This window comes from Olea europaea, chromosome 17, assembly GCF_002742605.1.
Source record: "Olea europaea var. sylvestris chromosome 17, O_europaea_v1, whole genome shotgun sequence".
Classification (NCBI taxonomy): Eukaryota; Viridiplantae; Streptophyta; class Magnoliopsida; order Lamiales; family Oleaceae; genus Olea; species Olea europaea.
This window is the reverse complement of record NC_036253.1, coordinates 7,318,611-7,338,223: the sequence shown is the minus strand read 5'-3', so window position 1 is coordinate 7,338,223 and position 19,613 is coordinate 7,318,611. Positions and strand designations below refer to the sequence as shown.

General features: G+C 37.3%; 1 protein-coding gene across 1 annotated transcript; it reads left to right on the top strand.

The window, feature by feature from the left end:
- Positions 1 to 1,021: 1,021 nt before the first annotated feature.
- LOC111365593 lies at positions 1,022 to 7,043 on the top strand. The gene is made up of 6 exons (XM_022986141.1): positions 1,022 to 1,436; positions 1,893 to 2,008; positions 2,792 to 3,162; positions 3,277 to 3,973; positions 4,271 to 5,145; positions 6,704 to 7,043. The coding sequence occupies exons 1-6, from the start codon at positions 1,022 to 1,024 to the stop codon at positions 7,041 to 7,043; spliced, it is 2,814 nt and encodes a 937-aa protein (XP_022841909.1).
- The last annotated feature ends 12,570 nt before the right edge of the window (positions 7,044 to 19,613 follow it).

Here is a 19,613-nt window from a genome sequence, read left to right as displayed (position 1 = left end):
TCATGGCACCATTGGTGGTACTAAGTCAATCTAGTATTGTATATCCTCCATTTGGGCAACCGAACTTCCAACTGAAGACAAACGTGATTCAACTGTTTCAGAATGGGCATCAATATCATGGGATGGCTAGTGAGAATCCGCATACACACATATCTCGATTTCTTAATATGTGTCAACACTTCAGATACCAAGGTATCTCTGATGATGCTATAAGACTGTGCTTGTTCCCGCACACCTTGAGGGATAAAGCACTTGAATGGCCTGATTCACTCCCTGTCGGAAGCATCACTACTTGGAACGAGCTAGCTCATAAATTCTGCACCAAGTTCTTCTCGCCAGCTAAAGTAGCTAAAATGCGGCATGACATCTCAATATTCAACCAGATCGAGTTAGAATCATTTGAAGAGGCATGGAACCATTTCAAGAACATGTTAAGGAAGTGCCCGCAACATGGCTTTGACAAGAAGACCCTGATCAGATTTTTCTACACTGGATTACTCCCATCATTCAAGAGTATGGTGGATGCATCATCTGACGGGTCTATCTCTACAAGAACAATTGACGGAGCCTGGGAGCTATTTGAAAGGATGGCTACAACTTCAGCTATGTGGTCTACAGATCGAGTAGTTCAGAAGAGAGCACCTGGGGTGTATGAAGTAGATACTTACTCAGCGCTGTCGACGAAAATAGATTCCTTAATCCATAAGGTTGAAAGCATTTCACAAACCGCCACTGCTAAGCAAGTTATGAAGCAGAGTTGTAAAGAATGTGGAGCAGATCACAGTACTGCTACTTGCCCAATTCTAGCACAAGGAGTAGAACATGCAGAATTCGCACAATGGGGTCAGCGCCAGCAGAATAACCCACATTCAGAAACCTTCAATCAAGGCTGGAGAAAACACCCAAATTTCTCTTGGAGCAACCAGAATCAAAATAGACCACAAGGGTAATATAGCAGCTAGACAAAAAGTCACATTTGGAGGATATGTTCGAGAAATTTATGGCACACACCAATCAGTACATGGAAGCCAATAACCAATTTATGCGAAGGACGAAAACAACGCTTCAAGATCAAACTGCAGCGATCAAGAACTTGGAGACACAAGTGGGACAGATAGCAATTTCCATGACGGGTAGAGCACCGGGAAACCTACCCAGCAATACTGAAATTAACCCTAAGGAGCATGCAAAGGCTATAACAACCAGAAGTGGAGTACAATTGCCGGAACCACATGTAAAAAGTTCGGGAGCCAACAAGGAATCAACACCAACCTTGGAGGAAGAAATTGTGGAGCAAACTGATAATGCAATAGGAGATGAGGTTAAGAGGAATTCCGAGACATCACAGGGTAAAAATACTAATCCTGTTAACCCTCATGAGCCTCCTATTCCGTTTCCACAAAGGTTGAGAAAGCATAAAATGGAGCAGCAATACAGTAAGTTCCTTGAAGTCTTCAAGAAATTGCATATCAACATCCCATTTGCTGAAGCACTTGTCCAGATGCCGAGCTATGCAAAATTCCTGAAGGATATCCTCTCCAACAAGCGAAAGATAGAAGAACACGAAACAGTAATGTTGACTGAGGAATGCAGTGCCAGAATCCAGAGAAAGCTACCCCCAAAACTGAAAGATCTAGGGAGTTTTACTGTACCCTACACTATTGGAGACTGTTATTTTGATAAAGCTTTGTGTGATTTGGGTGCAAGTATTAATCTAATGCCTCTTTCTGTTTTCAGGAAACTCGGCTTGGGAGAAGCAAAAGCCACAATAGTGACATTGCAGTTAGCAGATCGATCCCTTACACATCCAAGAGGAATCATTGAAGACGTGCTGGTAAAAGTGGAGAAGTTCATATTTCCAGCTGATTTTCTTATCTTGGACATGGAAGAAGATAAGGATGTTCCACTCATTTTGGGGCAACCTTTCTTAGCCACTGGGAGAGCGATTGTAGATGTTCAGAAGGGGCAGCTGATATTGAGGCTTGGTGATGAGCAAATCTCATTCAACGTGTTCAAAGCAATGAAATTCCCTACTGAGGCAGACAGTTGTTTCCAGATCGATGTAGTCGATCGAATAGTTCAAGACACATTTCGGCTACATCATCCTTCCGATGCATACGAGGCATGCATTGCACATTCACAATCCACCCATTCTGGTTCAAGTGAGATTGAGACATGTGCTCGATTTTTGGAAAGTAACTAGCCATATATGCGCAGACGCTACTATGAAGAGCTGGGAACTAGGACTGCAAAATCAGTGCCATCTATTGTGAAACCACCCAAATTGGAACTCAAACAACTGCCACCACATCTTCGATATGCGTACCTGGGGGAATCTTCTACACTACCTGTTATTATTTCAAGCACTGTCAGTGAGGTAGAGGAAGAGAAACTACTTCGGGTGTTAAGGGAGAATAAAACAGCTATTGGATGGTCGATTGCAGATATAAAGGGGATCAGCCCATCTTTATGCATGCATAAGATACTCATGGAGGAAAAATTCAAACCAAGCATTGATGGGCAGCGGAGATTGAACACACACATGAAGGAAGTGGTTAGAGCTGAGGTATTGAAGTTGGTCGATGCAGGCATTATTTATCCAATATCAGATAGTGCATGGATCAGTGCGGTGCAAGTTGTTCCCAAGAAAGGAGGAATCACAGTGATAGAAAATGAGAAAAATGAGTTGATTCCTACACGGACAGTGACTGGATGGAGAGTTTGCATTGACTACCGTAAGCTTAACACAGCTACTCGAAAGGATCACTTTCCATTACTGTTCATTGATCAGATGTTGGAGAGATTAGCAGGGCATTCGTACTACTATTTCCTAGATGGGTACTCCGGGTATAATCAGATTCCAGTGGCACCAGACGATCAGGAGAAGACCACTTTCACTTGTCCCTATGGCACCTTTGCATACAGAAGGATGCCATTTGGATTATGCAACGCTCCCGCTACCTTTCAGCGCTGCATGATGGCTATTTTCTCAGACATGATTGAGAAATTCATCGAGGTATTCATGGATTACTTCTCTGTGTTTGGATATTCATTTGATGAGTGCTTGGAGCATCTAAGTCTTGTGCTACAACAGTGTACGGAGACCAACTTGGTGTTAAATAGGGAGAAATGTCACTTTATGGCACAAGAAGGCATCGTACTAGGGCACAAAATTTCAGCAAAGGGTATTGAAGTGGACAGGGCAAAGATTCAGATGATCGAGAATTTACCACCACCTACCTCAGTGAAGGGTGTTCGTAGTTTTCTTGGGCACGCTGGATTCTACAGAAGGTTTATCAAGAATTTTTCAAAAATTACCAAACCTCTGTGCTGTTTACTGATGAAGGAATCCACATTTGAGTTTACTGATGAGTATCTGCAGGCCTTTAACACTTTGAAAGAAAAGTTGACTTCAACACCTGTAATTATCACACCGGATTGGAATCTGTCATTTGAATTAATGTGTGACGCCAGTGATTATGCTGTGGGAGTCGTGTTGGGTCAACGAAGGAATAAGGTATTTCACGTGATCTACTATGCAAGTAAGACTTTGAACGATGCTCAGTTAAATTATGCCACTACGGAGAAAGAGCTTCTTGCTATAGTCTATGCATTTGACAAATTTCGATCATACCTTGTGGGGTCGAAGGTCATAGTCTACACAGATCATGCCGCTATCAGGTACTTAATGGAAAAGAAGGATGCTAAGCCACGTCTCATTCGTTGGATATTACTACTTCAAGAGTTTGACTTGGAAATTAAGGATAAGAAAGGCAGTGAAAACATGGTGGCGGACCACCTATCTCGGCTTGAGGACACAGAACGGACAGAGATAGTGGAAATAAATGAAATCTTCCCAGACGAACAGATTTTTGGTGTGATGGAAACACCCTGGTATGTAGATATAGTTAACTATTTAGCCAGGTCTATCATACCGCCAGATTATTCCAGTCACCAGAAGAAGAAATTCTTCGCTGAATTGAAGTATTATTTTTAGGAAGATCCCATTCTCTACAGGCGGGGGGCTGATCAAATTGTTCGTCCCTGTGTACCAAAGGAAGAGGTGCCTTCGATATTAGAAAATTGTCACTCATCTATATATGCAGGGCATTTTGGTGCTTCGAAAACAGCTGCGAAGATTCTTCAATCAGGTTTTTACTAGCCTACACTCTTTAAAGATGCTTTTGAATTTGTGAAAAGGTGTGACCGATGTCAGTGCACGGGTAACATATCTAGAAAAAATGAGATGCCTTTGAATAGTATCTTAGAGGTGGAATTATTCGACGTCTGGGGGATCGACTTCATGGGACCATTTCCAACATCTTTTTCAAATCAATACATATTAGTGGCTGTGGATTATGTATCGAAGTGGGTCGAGGCTGTTGCACTACCTACTAATGATGGGAAAGTGGTGATTGAGTTTTTAAAGAAGAACATTTTTACCCGATTTGGAACACCAAGAGCCATAATCATTGATGGGGGCACACATTTCTGCAATCGTCAGTTCGAGCAGTTGTTAGCGAAATATGGCGTTAAGCACCGTATAGCTACCACATACCATCCCCAAACTAGCGGACAGGTCGAAGTATCAAATAAGCAATTGAAGCGAATACTCGAAGTCACAGTCAACTCATCACGAAAGGATTGGTCAAAGAAACTGGATGATGCCTTGTGGGCCTATAGGACTGCATTCAAGACCCCTATAGGAATGTCACCATATCGACTGGTTTTTGGGAAAGCATGTCACCTACCTCTTGAGATCGAACATCATGCCTACTGGGCAATGAAGAAGTTGAACTTGGATTTGAAGGCTGCGGGTGAAAAATGGCTGTTACAACTGAATGAACTGGATGAGCTCAAAATGGAAGCCTACGAGAACTCAAAGATCTACAAAGAGCGCACCAAGAAATGGCATGACATGCATATCCAGAGACGTGACTTTAAGGTGGGGCAAAAAGTGCTACTCTACAACTCCAGGCTTAAACTGTTTTCAGGAAAATTGAGATCGAGATGGTCTGGTCCATATACCATTACACAGGTGTTTCCACATGGGGCAATTGAGATCACTCACGACAGCAAGGGGACATTCAAAGTTAATAGACAGTGTTTGAAACACTATTGGGGCGGTGATTTCTCAAAGGACAAGTCTACCGTCCATCTTGAATCGCCAGAATGACACAATATGGTAAAGTCAAGCTATCGACTATAACCTAGCGCTGAGTGGGAGGCAACCCACTGTATCCTTAAATTTATTTTATTGCATTGCATTAGTTTAGGAATTTGTTTGAGTTTAGTTTGTTTCTTAGGTCATCGATCATATTTTGCATGATAGTCTAGGCACTACACGTTTAATGTTGCATGAATGGGTGCTAAATGAAGTGTTTGGGTGTTAGAGTGTGTGTCACGCATTCCGATGTGCGAAGATGTTCGTTTTGGTTAAGCTTTCAGAATGCGGGACAACATTTATGAAAAATTAGTTTTGGTGCCAAGTTTCGATAAGCATATTCCTCTTTTCAAGTCAAAATTTTCAATTTTTCCAGGAATATAGCGAGGCGAGTCAAATTTTTAAGTGAAAAACCAATTTTGGGGGAGTTTAAATTTTAAGTCATTTAAAAAAAATAAAATTGAAACCCAGTTTGGTCTATGCGACCGCATAGACCTTAACCGAAAGAGAAAAGGGGGCTTTCGTTTGCACTATGCGACCGCATAGTGCAACATTATGCGGTCGCATAGTGTAGTGGTCACGGGTTTTAACCCGTGACCACCCGTGACCACACAATTAATCCCCAAAATTTCCCCCCTCTCACTCACACTCGAGACCACTTCACCCATTCACTTGCACACACTTCACACTTGCACACTACTCATTTCATCCTCTACACTAACACCCATTTTACACACTCTTCATTCTATTGGATTGGATTGTACATTGAGGTGCTACATCTAAATTAACAAGTATTTGGCCAAGCAAGGTATGTTCCTCTAATCCCATAATTTCGAGCTTCTTTTTCACATTTTTCATTCAATGTGTTGGAATTAGTTAGAAGGTATACGGTAAATTGATATGAGGTTGAGAATTGGGGAAAATTTCATGGTAGTGTTTTAGAAGAAATAGGAAGAAATTCACATTGCACACCACATGTTCGACGAAATGCCACATTGATGCATGTTTTGAATTCTTGAACTTTTCGCTTATGCAATAGTTTACATCGTTATTGTGTAGCTTATTGGCCGAATAATCACGTGCAATTTCATTTGAAAAACACTACCTCAATATTTGAATTCACAAAGGCACTTCATGGCTACTCATATTCACTCACGTCACTACTTTCGTCCCTATGTTATCTTATGCAAACGACCTCCGATTAAGGTGAAATTTGGATATATGCTAGATGTCATTGAGTACTTTCACATGTCCAAAACTTGCCTGGGAAAATTTTGATATTTCTTGGTGATGCTCGGGGCCGAAGTTGGTCACTTGGTCATGGGTCAAATTTTCTAAAAATGCATGCTCGAGCCATAATTTTGAGTTTTCCATATTTATGCAATGTTATAGTTATATTGGTGATTCATGTTTTGAAATACTGCATAAGCATACGTACATGTGCATGTTGAAGAAAGTTTGGGGGATTATGAATTCAAAGATTATTAATGACGGTTATTCCTATACCAAGTGATTGATATTGTGTACTTCCTTTTTCAGGATGCCTCCTAAAAGAACTTCAAAGGGAAAAGAGAAAGTCGGCTCCTCATCTGGAACGGCCCGAACAAGAGAACCCGAAGGGGGTGTTCGAAGATTCCTTTCATCAGATACAGCTGCCCGTTATGCCAATGTTGTGCGTAATTGGGCAATCATTCCCGAGAGGCCAGTTAAGCTAGAAGATTTTTCCAACTTTGAAATATCATATCTGATTCACAACTGTGGCTGGGAAAAGGTGATAGAAAGACCTCATCCGGTATATGAGAATCTAGCAAAGGAGTTTTATGCAAATTTCAACACAGAAATCGACACTCCCGGATCGGAGCACTTACATCAGACATAGGTTAGGGGCAAATGGATTATGTTTTCACCAGAGGTAATTCATGATTACTATCAGTTATCCTGGAATAATATGGTCCCTATCTAAGAAGACTTCAACTGGAATGAGGTTGCAAAAATATTGTTGGGACGTGAAAACGCTTGGCCTCTACCAACAGCAGACTGGCACCAGATAGATCTCACCCCATCCATAGCAATTTTATGGTTATTCATATGCCATAACATCGAGCCTATATCCCACAACAACATTTACAAATCCAAGGGCCAGATTCATATACCATTTGGTTAGAGGAAACAAGATTGATCTAGCCACGTACATCTACAACCAAATTCATGGTATAAGCACTTGGGGTGATAGGCACTAATCACTAATTTTTCCCAGTCTGATAAGTGGAATATGTAGAGCAGCAGGCATACAAATTCAACCTGGGGAAGCACAAGAAAAGCCAAGCCCCTTTATCAAGCAATCCACACTAGAGGCCCAAGATCGAGCGAGACTGAAGCACAACAGAAATTAGAAAATGCACGATGATGACAGCAATTGAATAAGGAAGGTCAAGCAGATGCAGACCTTGACATGCCTCAAATTCCTCCACCACCATCCCAGGTTGATATGGACAATCAGGTATTGAGGCAGATATTCGCCACCACCACTAGAACTAGCCGGGACATACAACATCTCCAGTAGAGTTTCGAGACCATGACTACCACTGTTGACAAAGTGCAGAGAGACCTCTACTCTTCTCGGGACTACACAAGGGGTGCTTTGAATGAAACCACAGCTGCACGAAGGGAAGTGGAGACCATGAATGGTAGGTTCAACATGTATGCTGGGAGAATGGATGGCATACAGTGGCGAGTGAACGAAACCTGGGATCGATTGGGAAATATGGAGAATAGGCTTCAATCCATTCAGGCTGAGCAAGCGCAGCAGACAGAGTTGATGAGACAAATCCTATCTCGCCTTCCATCTCCTCCTGAAGATCATGTTGCGGGTCCTAGCTACACACCACGACCACCACTTTGATCAGGGGAGTGTTGTTTACCTCTATTTGCCAAGTTGTGTATATATTTTTTAAATTATACTTTTCTAACTTTACATTTACATTGAGGACAATGTACTGTATAAGTTTGGGGAATGGTAGCTTAATTTTCAAACAAATATTCGGCATGTAGTTAATATGCATTTTCACAATCAATCATTAAATTGACTACATTCTGCATGATGCATGCGTGATGAATGAGTGTTGATTTTACTTTTACATGCTTGTGTGGGTTTGGTAGCCTTGCAGGCTATGATGTGATTATTGGACAGGTGTAAACTAGAACTGTAGATATAGTACAGGATTTAATTAGCTAATACTTATTGATGCAATCTTGACATTCTTTTGCACGCCACTCATGCTTTCATGTTGAGTTATTGATTGGGATTTTGATGAAAAATATGAGAAACCTAGTTTAACCCTCTATAACATTAACCCGTTAAACCACCTTAAGATAGTTTGGAGATGGTTGAGCCACTATAGGAAAACATGGAGATAAGTAGAGGCTCAGTACATGAAATTATATTGTGTGGATTGCCTAGACCCAGAAGGTGAGAAATAGGTGAAAGCTTTAAGTTGAGGACGGTTGTTGAGATCAAATGTCTAAAAAAACAAGTAAAGGGCATAAAATAAACATGGGAAAATCATCCCTTCTCTCAAAAGCCTTTATGACTCGAGCAAGTAAGTCTGTTAGGGTTTAAAACCTGATATCCTAAAGCCAACTGGTTTGGGAATTATTGACCTAAAGCTCATTACAGGGGCCATATAGAAAGCAAGAAAAAGGAGAAGTTGATAAAAATTCATCTTATCGAGCTTTTATAACTCGGGTGAATAAGGCTGCAAGGGTTTAAAACCTGGTGCCCTAAGACCAACTGGTTTGGGAGTCATCGCCTAAAACCCGTTACATGGGTTATATAGAAAGCAAATGAGAAGATGAGAAAAAAAGGGGCCCTTGTTGGACATTTGGTTGATATAACTTTAACCTTGATGCGAGGTAAGTAGCTTAGTTTGAGCCTAAAGGTTGAAACAATCAAATTAAAGAGAGTCTCTACTTTTTGATATGTGTACTTGTAAGGGTAAAATCTATCCAAACCAAGAGAGGGTAAGGATTATAGTTGCTAAACTCCCAATCCTAGAACACACCCCGAAATAATAGAGTGAAAAGAATAAGTTTGGGGGGGTTGTGTATCTCTCGAGTGATGCAAGGATAAATTGACCACTATGGGTCGAGAATAAAGCATTCGTAAGCTTGATATGTTGGCATGAGTTCACACACACACGTTGAGTATTGCAATTGATGAGTAAAGGTTAATTTTATTCTCGCACTATTGATATCGTTTTATTGTTAATGCTAAGTTCCAATCCTGAGACACGGCAAGCTATTAAGCCATGTTTGTTTAGCATTGAGTCACTGCATTGTTTGAGGATAAACAATAGTTTAAGTTTGGGGGATTTGATAAGTATGTTTTTACACACTTATTTGGTTCACAAACATGACTTAAACATGGATAAAATGGTTGAATTATGGCTTAATCCTATTAAATTCATGCAATGTAGGTATTTCAATGGAAATCGTGGAATTCAGAAGAAAAGAGCCGAAGAAGGACCAAAACGCAACAAAATGATAGTTCGAGGACCAAAGGTGCAAATATTGAGAAGTTGAGCTAAATGCAAAATGAGAGTAAAAAAATGCCAAGTATGAGCTCAATGACAAAGCAAAACAATTGGAAGAAGAAAGTATTGAAGAGGGACTGAAATGAAGATAATTGAAAGTTGGAGGACTAAAGCGCAAATACTCAAAAGATGTGCCGAATGAGTGGCATGAGATTTGATGGTGTCAATCATCAATTGAAAGATAAAATTTGTTGAAAAGATGAAGAAATTGAAGAAAGAAGTCAAGAGAAGCAACAAGGAATTTCAGGGACCAAAATGTAAAAATCACATAGTTGGTTATATCTATGCAACCACATAGTGTAACCATCTATGCGGTCGCATAGATGGATGCAAGGAAAATAATGGGGCATTTCAAATGACCTATGCGACCGCATAGGATCCTTCGCATAGAAGTAAATGTCGGGGCGTTTCTGCAGTTTCCTTTTTCGACTCCAACTCTTTTTTTACCTAATTTGGGCACACTATATATACCCTAAAACACGTCCAAAACTACGGTACACGGTTTTGGGAGCAAAGAGGCACACAATAACATCAAGATCCAAGAATTTATGCAAGAAGAAGGAGGATTTCATCAAGATTGAAGATTTCAAGCATCATTTATAATAAGGTGATGTCTTCTCCTTTATTCAATTTTTGTAATTTTCTTCAAAACATGATAGGCTAATTTTTTTATTTCATTGGGAGTCGATGAACCTTTGATTTTCTTATAAATTCTTATATTTCATGAGTTTTATATAAATTGTCTTTGGAATAAATTGTTTGATTTATATTGTTTTGATTGAATCCATGATTTATTGGCCATTTATTATGTGATTGTGATGGTTTATTCTTTACATTCGAAAGAAGTAGAATAGACTTGATATATATAAATTGACATAGGGTCCGATAGGGGATAGAAATATACCCCTATGCTTTATGCAATTCGGTAATTGTTCATAGAATTTCATGCGTTTTTGTATGTTACATCATCCATTCAAATATAGGCTGATGATATGCAGAAATAGATCTAATATATATCGAGAGAGTATATTAGATAGGCGTAGGAACATTGAATTGACAATTTTCCATTGATTAATTGGATTTGTGAAATTAGGGTTTATAGAAATCAAATGGGGATTTGATATCCCAATGATTTTATTTCAACTTATTTCTACAATTTCATTTACAACATTGCATATTTACATTTTAATTGAGTTGTTGAGTCATTTAATTAGGGGAATTTCGAAATTAGGGTTTCCAATTTCGAAATTAGGGTTTTCTTTAAAATTAGGGCTTTTCACATTTAAACCAAATTTTCATTCAATTAGATTTGGTTAAGGTCACATTAGTCTAATTAGAGCTAATCAATCCTCGTGGGAACGATACTTGGACTCATAGTCCATTTTACTACTTGTTAACGAACCGTACACTTGCGGTGGGTTTTAAAATCGAAACAAATAAATACGTGAACAATATTCCTCTTGGACAGTTTAAATTTCAAACAATTTTTCCATCCAATTAACACTTGACAACAATGCAAGTGTCAAACAACATATCAAAAACCAGTGTACAAATAGCAAAGTTTAATCGGTAAGAACCTTGAGACATGTACACTATGGTGTACACTTTTGTTTACACTTTGTCACTCGACATTGCCCTGTTGGACCGTTTGAATTAAACACTATTTTCCCATCGAATTGACACTTGACAACAATGCAAGTGTCAAACAACGTATCAAAAATCAGTGTAAAAAAAGTAAAGTTCTATCGGCAAGGACCAAGCTAGATGTACACTATGGTGTACACTTTAGTTTACACTTCGCCACGTGACATTACCCTGTTGGACAGTTTTAATTTCAAACAATTTTTCCATCCAATTGACACTTGACAACAATGCAAGTGTCAAACAATGTGTCAAAAATCATTGTACAAATAGCAAAGTTCAATCGATAAGACCCTCGCTACATGTACACTATGGTGTACACTTCAGTTTATACTTTACCACGTGACATTACCCCATTGGACAATTTAAATTTCAAACTTTTTTTCCATCCCATTGACACATGACAACAATGTAAGTGTTGAACAACGTGTCAAAAATCAGTGTACAAATAGCAAAGTTCAATCGATAAGAACCTTGCTTCAAGTACACAATGGTGTACACTGTGATTTATACTTTGCCACGTGACACTACCCTTTGGGACAGTTTAAATTTCAAATAATTTTCCCATCCAATTGTCACTTGAAAACAATGCAAGTTTCAAACAACGTGTCAAAAATCAATGTACAAAGAGCATAGTTCAAACGGTAAGAACCTTACTACATATACACTATGTTGTACACTTTAGTTTACACTTTGCCACTTGACATTAACCTATTGGACAGTTTAAATTTCAAATAGTTTTTCCACCCAATTGTCACTTGACAACAATACAAGGGTTAAAGCACGTGTCAAAAATCAGTGTACAAATAGCAAAGTTCAATCGGTAAGAACCTTGCTTCATGTACATTATGGTGTACACTTTAATTTAAACTTTGCCACGTGTCATTACCTGTTGGATAGGTTAAATTTCAAACAGTTTCCCTATCCAATTGACACTTCAATACAATACAAATGTCAAATAATATTTCAAAAATCAGTGTACAAATAGCAAAGTTCAATCGGTAAGAACTTTACGACATGTATACTATGGTGTATACTTTAGTTTTCACTTTGCCACGTGACATTACCCTCTTGGACAGTTTAAATTTCAAATAGTTTTCCCATCCAACTGACACTTGACAACAATGCAAGTGTCAAACAACGTGTCAAAATTCAGTGTACAAATAGAAAAAATCAATTGGTGAGAACCTGGCTTCATGTACACTTTTGTTTACACTTTGCTATGTGACATATCCCTATTGGACAGTTTAAATTTCAAAAAGTTTTCCCACCCAATTGACAATTGACAACAATGCTAGTGTCAAACAACATGTCAAAAATCAGTGTACAAAGAGCAAAGTTCAATCGGTACGAACCTTGTGACATGTATACTATAGTGTACACTTTAGTTTACACTTTGCCACGTGACATTAACCTCTGGGATAGCTTAATTTTAAACAGTTTTCCCAACCAATTGACACTTGAAAACAAAGCAAGTGTCAAACAACGTTTCAAAATTCAGTGTACAAATAGAAAAGTACAATCGGCAGGAACCTTGGACATGTACACTATGGTGTACACTTTGCCACGTGACATTACCCAGTTGGATAGTTTAAATTTCAAATAGTTTTCCCATCCAATTGACACTTGACAACAATGCAAGTGTCAAACAACGTGTCAAAAATAAGTGTACAAATAACAAAGTTCAATCTGTAAGAACCTTGCTTCATGTACACTATCATATACATGTTAATTTAGAATTTGCCATGCGACATATCCCTGTCCTACAGTTTTCCCGTCTAATTGACACTTGACAACATTGCAAGTGTTAAACAACGTGTCAAAAATCAGTGTACAAATAGCAAAGATCAATCGGTAAGAACCTTGAGATAAGGAAACTATGGTGTACACTTTAGTTTACACTTTGCCACGTGACATATACCTATTGTACAGTTTAAATTTCAAATAGTTTTCCCATCCAATTGACACTTGACAACAATACAAGTGTCAAAGATCGTGTCAAAAATCAGTGTAGAAATAGCAATGTTCAATCGTTAAGAACCTTGCTGCATGTACACAATAGTGTACACTTTAGTTTACACTTTGCAACTTAACATTACCCTGTTGGTCGGTTTAAATTTCAAACAGTTTTCCCACCCAATTGACAATTGAAAACAATTTAAGTGTCAAACAACGTGTAAAAAATCAGTGTACAAATAGCAAAGTTCAATCATTAAGAACGTTGCGACATGTACACAATAATGTACACTATAATTTACACTTTGCCACTTGACATTACCCAGTTGGTCGATTTAAATTTCAAACGGTTTTCCCACCCAATTGACACTAGACAACAATGCAAGTGTCAAACAACATATTAAAAATTAGTGTACAAATAGCAAAGTTCAATTGGTACAAACCTTACGACATGTACACTATGGTGTACACTTTAGTTTACAATTTGCCACGTGACAATAACCTCTGGGACAGTTTAAATTTTGAACAGTTTTCCCATTTAATTGACAGTTGGCAATGAAGCAAGTCTCAAACAACGCTTCAAAATGCAGTGTACAAATAGCAAAGTTCAATCGGTAAGAACCTCAGACAAGTACACTATGGTGTACACTTTGCCACGTGACATTACCTAGTTGGACAGTTTAAATTTCAAATAGTTTTTCCATCCAATTGACACTTGACAACAATGCAAGTGTCAAACAATGTGTTAAAAATCAGTGTACAAATAGCAAAGTTCAATCGATACAAACCTTACGACATGTACGCTATGGTGTACACTTTAGTTTACACTTTGCCACGTGACACTAACCTCTGGGACTGTTTAAATTTGAAACAGTTTTCCCATCCAATTAACACTTGACAACAAGACAAGTGTCAAACAACGTTTCGAAATTCAGTGTACAAATAGCCAAGTTCAATCGATAAGAACCTCGAACATGTACACTATGATGTACACTTTAGTTTACACTTTGCCACGTGACATTACCCAGTTGGACAGTTTAAACTTCAAAGAGTTTTCCCATTCAATTGACACTTGACAACAATGTAAGTGTCAAACAACGTGTCAAAAATTAGTGTACAAATAGTAAAGTTCAATCTGTAAGAACCTTGCTTCATGTACACTATGGTGTACACGTTAGTTTACACTTTGCCACGTGACATATCCCTATTATACATTTTAAATTTCAAACAATTTTCCCATCCAATTGACACTTGACAACATTGCAAGTGTCGAACAACATGTCAAAAATTAGTGTACAAATAGCAAAGATCAATCGATAAGAACCTTGAGACATGTACACTATGGTGTACACTTTGCCACGTGACATATCCCCGTTGTGCAGTTTAAATTTCAAATAGTTTTCTCATCCAATTGACACGTGACAACAATACAAGGGTCAAACATCATGTCAAAAATTCATGTAGAAATAGCAAAGTTTAATCGTTAAGAACCTTACTACATGTACACAATAGTGTACACTTTAGTTTACACCTTGCCACTTGACATTACCCTATTGGTCGGTTAAAATTTCAAATAGTTTTCCCACCCATGTGACACTTGACAACAATGCAAGTGGCAAACAACGTGTTAAAAATCAATGTAAAAATAGCAAAGTTCATTCGTTAAGAACCTTGTTACATGTACATAATAGTGTACACTTTAGTTTATACTTTGTCACTTGACATTACCCTGTTGGTCGGTTTAAATTTCAAATAGTTTTCCCACTCAATTAACACTTGACAACAATACAGGTGTCAAACAACGTGTCAAAAATCAGTGTACAAATAACAAAGTTCAATCGGTACAAACCTTGTGACATATACACTATGGTGTACACTTTAGTTTACACTTTGCCACGTTGCATTAACCTCTGGGGCAGTTTAAATTTTAAACAATTTTCCCATCCAATTGACACTTGACAACAAAGCAAGTGTCAAACAACGTTTCAAAATTTAGTGTATAAATAGCAAAGTTCAATCAGTAAGAACCTCGGACATGTACACTATGGTGTGCACTTTAGTTTACACTTTGCCACGTGACATTACCCAGTTGGACAGTTTAAATTTCAAATAGTTTTCCCATCCAATTGACACTTGACAACAAAGCAAGTGTCAAACAACGTTTCAAAATTTAGTGTATAAATAGCAAAGTTCAATCAGTAAGAACCTCGGACATGTACACTATGGTGTGCACTTTAGTTTAGACTTTGCCACGTGACATTACCCAGTTGGACAGTTTAAATTTCAAATAGTTTTCCCATCCAATTGACACTTGACAACAATGCAAGTGTCAAACAACATGTCAAAAATCAGTGTACAAATAGCGAAGTTTAACCTGTAAGAACCTTGTTTCATGTACACTATGGTGTACATGTTAGTTTACACTTTGCCACGTGACATATCCCTGTTGTACAGTTTAAATTTTAAATAGTTTTCCCATCCAATTGACACTTGACAACAATACAAGGGTCAAACAACATGTCTAAAATTAGTGTAGAAATAGCAAAGTTCAATCGTTATGAACATTGCTACATGTACACAACAGTGTACACTTTAGTTTACACTTTGCCACTTGACATTAGCCTATTGGTCGATTTAATTTTCAAACAGTTTTCTCACCCAATTGGCACTTGACAACAATGCAAATGTCAAACAACGTGTCAAAAATCAATGTACAATTAGCAAAGTTCAATCGGTAAGAACCTTGCGACATGTGCATTCTGGTGTGCACTTTAGTTTACACTTTACCACATGACATTACCCTGTTGGATAGTTTAAATTTCAAATAGTTTTCCCATTCAATTGACACTTGACAACAATGCAAGTGTCAAATAATATGTCAAAAATCAGTGTACAAATAGTATAGTTCAATCGGTAAGAACCTTACTACATGTACACTATGATGTACACTTTAGTTTACAGTTTGCCACGTGACATTGCCCTATTGGACAGTTTAGATTTCAAATAGTTTTGCCGTCAAATTAACACTTGACAATAATGCAAGTTTCAAACAACGTCTCAAAAATCAATGTACAAATTGTAGCGCCCCGACCCGCAAGAATCGGAACATCGCTAGATTTATTGTGCTTTTAGCCGTAAACTTAAAAAAATTGTTAAACTTTTATAAGAATATATATCTATTTATTTTAAAGGACAGTAAATGACAACATAACTTATTGCAAAAGAAACTAATTCCTAATGTCTTCAGATGACATCCATGCTTAAATACATTTTTTGTTGCATGAAATTCTAGGCAAGAATTTAAAAATAAATGTTGTTGTTCGACTTCCCATTTTTGCGCAGTAAGTTTTAAAGTAAACTCATTTAAATAGTAATCGAGGTCAAAGTTTCACGAGACTTTAAGAGAAAGTAGGGAACTTCTTATAATATAACATATCCAAAATTCAGCTTTCGTCAGTGACATATGAGATGTTAAAATATTTTTCTAAACCTCACAGTGACTCGATTTGGGAAGTAACCCAGCGCAGCATACTTAAGGTGGCATATAAAATTCCATAGATATTGGATTGACATGATTTTGAGTTTATTCAGTAGCTAATCCACGAGGCTATTAAATCCTACTGGTTTTGTCCAAAAATCCCAAGTAACGATTGAGTTACAAATTTTTAAGTTCAATGGCAGAAACTGAAATTTTCAGAATACAGCAACACTATGTTTACTTAAAGTGACATATAAAATTTTACTGACATCGGATTGACATGATTCTAAGTTTATTCAGTAGTTAACTTATGAGGCTATCAAAGACCATTAGCTTTGTTCAAAATTTTGAAGTAACAAATTAGTTATGAATTTTTAAAATCTGAGCCAAAACTGAAATTTCTAAGAAAACAGTAACATTAACTAGTTGACATTTTTTTTTTTTTTTGAAAACGGTGTTTCGTAAGTAAATTCTGGATCACATATATATATTTTTAAACATAACCTATTCATAAGAAAATGTTCGTGGAAATAATTTCATTACGATGTCCATAGAAAAGTAATTAATAGGAAACACAAATATTTCATAATCAATTTAAAGTTGTTAATTCACCGGCTTTTCCATGTCAAATTGGATCTTCAACCACCATCATCCACGCCTCCAGCAAAAGAACAAAATCAAATTGTAATAAGGGACTTAACCCATGAGTTGGAAACTCAATAGATATCATCGGTGCATTTCGTAATCAAATTAGAAAATTCGAACCATGGATTCATATCGTCGCACGTAGATGAATTTTCGACAAAATCCGATATCTATAGCATTGTCATAACACGTAGAGCCGGAGAATGATCATTCAAACTATAGTAGTGCCGAAGCATCATCCCCGGAGGTACTATTTCATTCAACTTTTAACGAAAAATCAAATTTAAAAATGAAATAACACTTACACCTTAACCTACCATGAATTTTCTGGGATATCAAAGAACAAATGTGTAGAAAGCCTTTCTTCTTCTCACCCTTGTTATTACCTTAGCTTAAATTGACATAAAAATATATTTTTTTGAGAGAAAATAAGATGAAATTCGGATTTAAGAAAGGATATAGTGAAAAAGTGACCTTCCATTTCTTGTAACCTTTCTTTTTAACAATAAACTAAATAGGGGGAGTTGTAATATCATAAAGTTTGTTAAATAGGATCTTTAACTAAGAATTTGAAGAGTCTCTAAGCCTAAAAAAATTCATAATTTTTTTTTTTTATAAAAACGTTACATGGTGATTTGAACCTGGGTTGCCTATATGAAATACCTTGTAGTTGACCATTGGGGCAACCCAATTATTCATTAAATCTTTGTAATAAAATTTACTTGAACTTAATCTCTTAAATTGTTGAGTTTTTAATTAATTTATGGCTTGAGCCTTCAAAATCATAAATGGTTTGAACTTCCACAACTCGTTTCTTGAATGAGATAGGCTTGTGGTTCGAGATCATCACAACATAATAGCCTAATTTCATTTTATTTCTCGGGCTTCTACACAAATACCAAAGTTCAATAGGTAAGAACCTGACGATATGTACACTACGGTGTACACTTCAGTTGACACTTTGTAATACTCCGAAATTTTATGCACCTTTAATTTGCTCATTTAATTTTTAGGCTAGCAATTTAACTTTTCAAAAATTTAGTATGGCCAAGATTATTAATGGTTGCCAAATTTGCATTGGTCGATTTATTAAAAGTTTACCAAGATTAGTTAATTAGGGGTTTAGAATAATTGTCAAATTCTATACCTTTTACATTAATATATTTTCCCTTTGTTTCTATCACTTCGCCGCCACCTTGTAGAGGATTAATGCAATTAACTGATGCATGGACAAGTGGGAATACAAATTAAACCATTTCTCTCATTTTTTTTATATACACACATATGCAATATACATATATAAATGCAGCTGGACGGCAGATTAGAGAAGAATTCAAGTAAGACTTAACTAATGCATGCATGCATGCAACCACGTGTAGAACAAGTAGGAGGTGTTGAACAAGTGGGAGGTGTCAAGCTATCTTTGTAGTAACATGCATGCATGAGGTGTTAAATTATGGCACAACCTGACCTTAGGTGTTGAGTTAACTGTCTATGAAATCCATGCATGCAACCACATGTAGATGCATCAATTTTGGTTAATTATCTTCACTTTGCTTCTATATATGTCTAACCGAGAGACGAGCAGCCTATATATCTTTGCAAATTCAGAATTTTTATGGAGAAATAGAAAGAGAAAATTGGCAGGAAGAAAGGAAGCAAAAAAAAAAGGAAAGGAAGAAAAAGGAAAACAAAGCCTACACTCTCAAGTTCTTCAACCGAAGTTTCTCCAAGTTTTATTGTAAGATACTTTCTTTGCTTAAGTGGTAGGATTTCATGGTAATATTTATGCCTAAGGTATGCATGAAAAACCATAATATGAATGTGTGGACAAGTCCACAAAGTTAGATATCTATGCCTTAGGACAAGTCCGAAGGGCACCGACAAGCCGGAATGTGCAAGTATGTGTTAGATTGCATTCTTTTGTGTAACATTAACATGTTAAATCCAAGCATGGTATCTTACTGAGTATATTTTATACTCATAGTATCCTATACTAAATTTTCAGATCCATAGATGTGAAGTTGGTGGAAGTCAGTCGGCATAATCGATGATGGATTAAGGATGAAGGTTATTTTGCATCGAAGTTTTGTTTTTGCATGTTTGTTCGACTGCTCTCCAAATGTTTTTCTTATGG

What these genes read in the sequence shown, in the direction of transcription:
- LOC111365593 (XM_022986141.1), top strand. Translation starts at nt 1,022, where the DNA reads ATGGAAGCCAATAACCAATTTATGCGAAGGACGAAAACAACGCTTCAA. An exon ending in ATGAGCAAATCTCATTCAAC is followed by an intron (nt 2,009 to 2,791) that starts GTGTTCAAAGCA and finishes TTCATTGATCAG; the next exon opens with ATGTTGGAGAGATTAGCAGG. An exon ending in ACCAGAAGAAGAAATTCTTC is followed by an intron (nt 3,974 to 4,270) that starts GCTGAATTGAAG and finishes AGTATCTTAGAG; the next exon opens with GTGGAATTATTCGACGTCTG.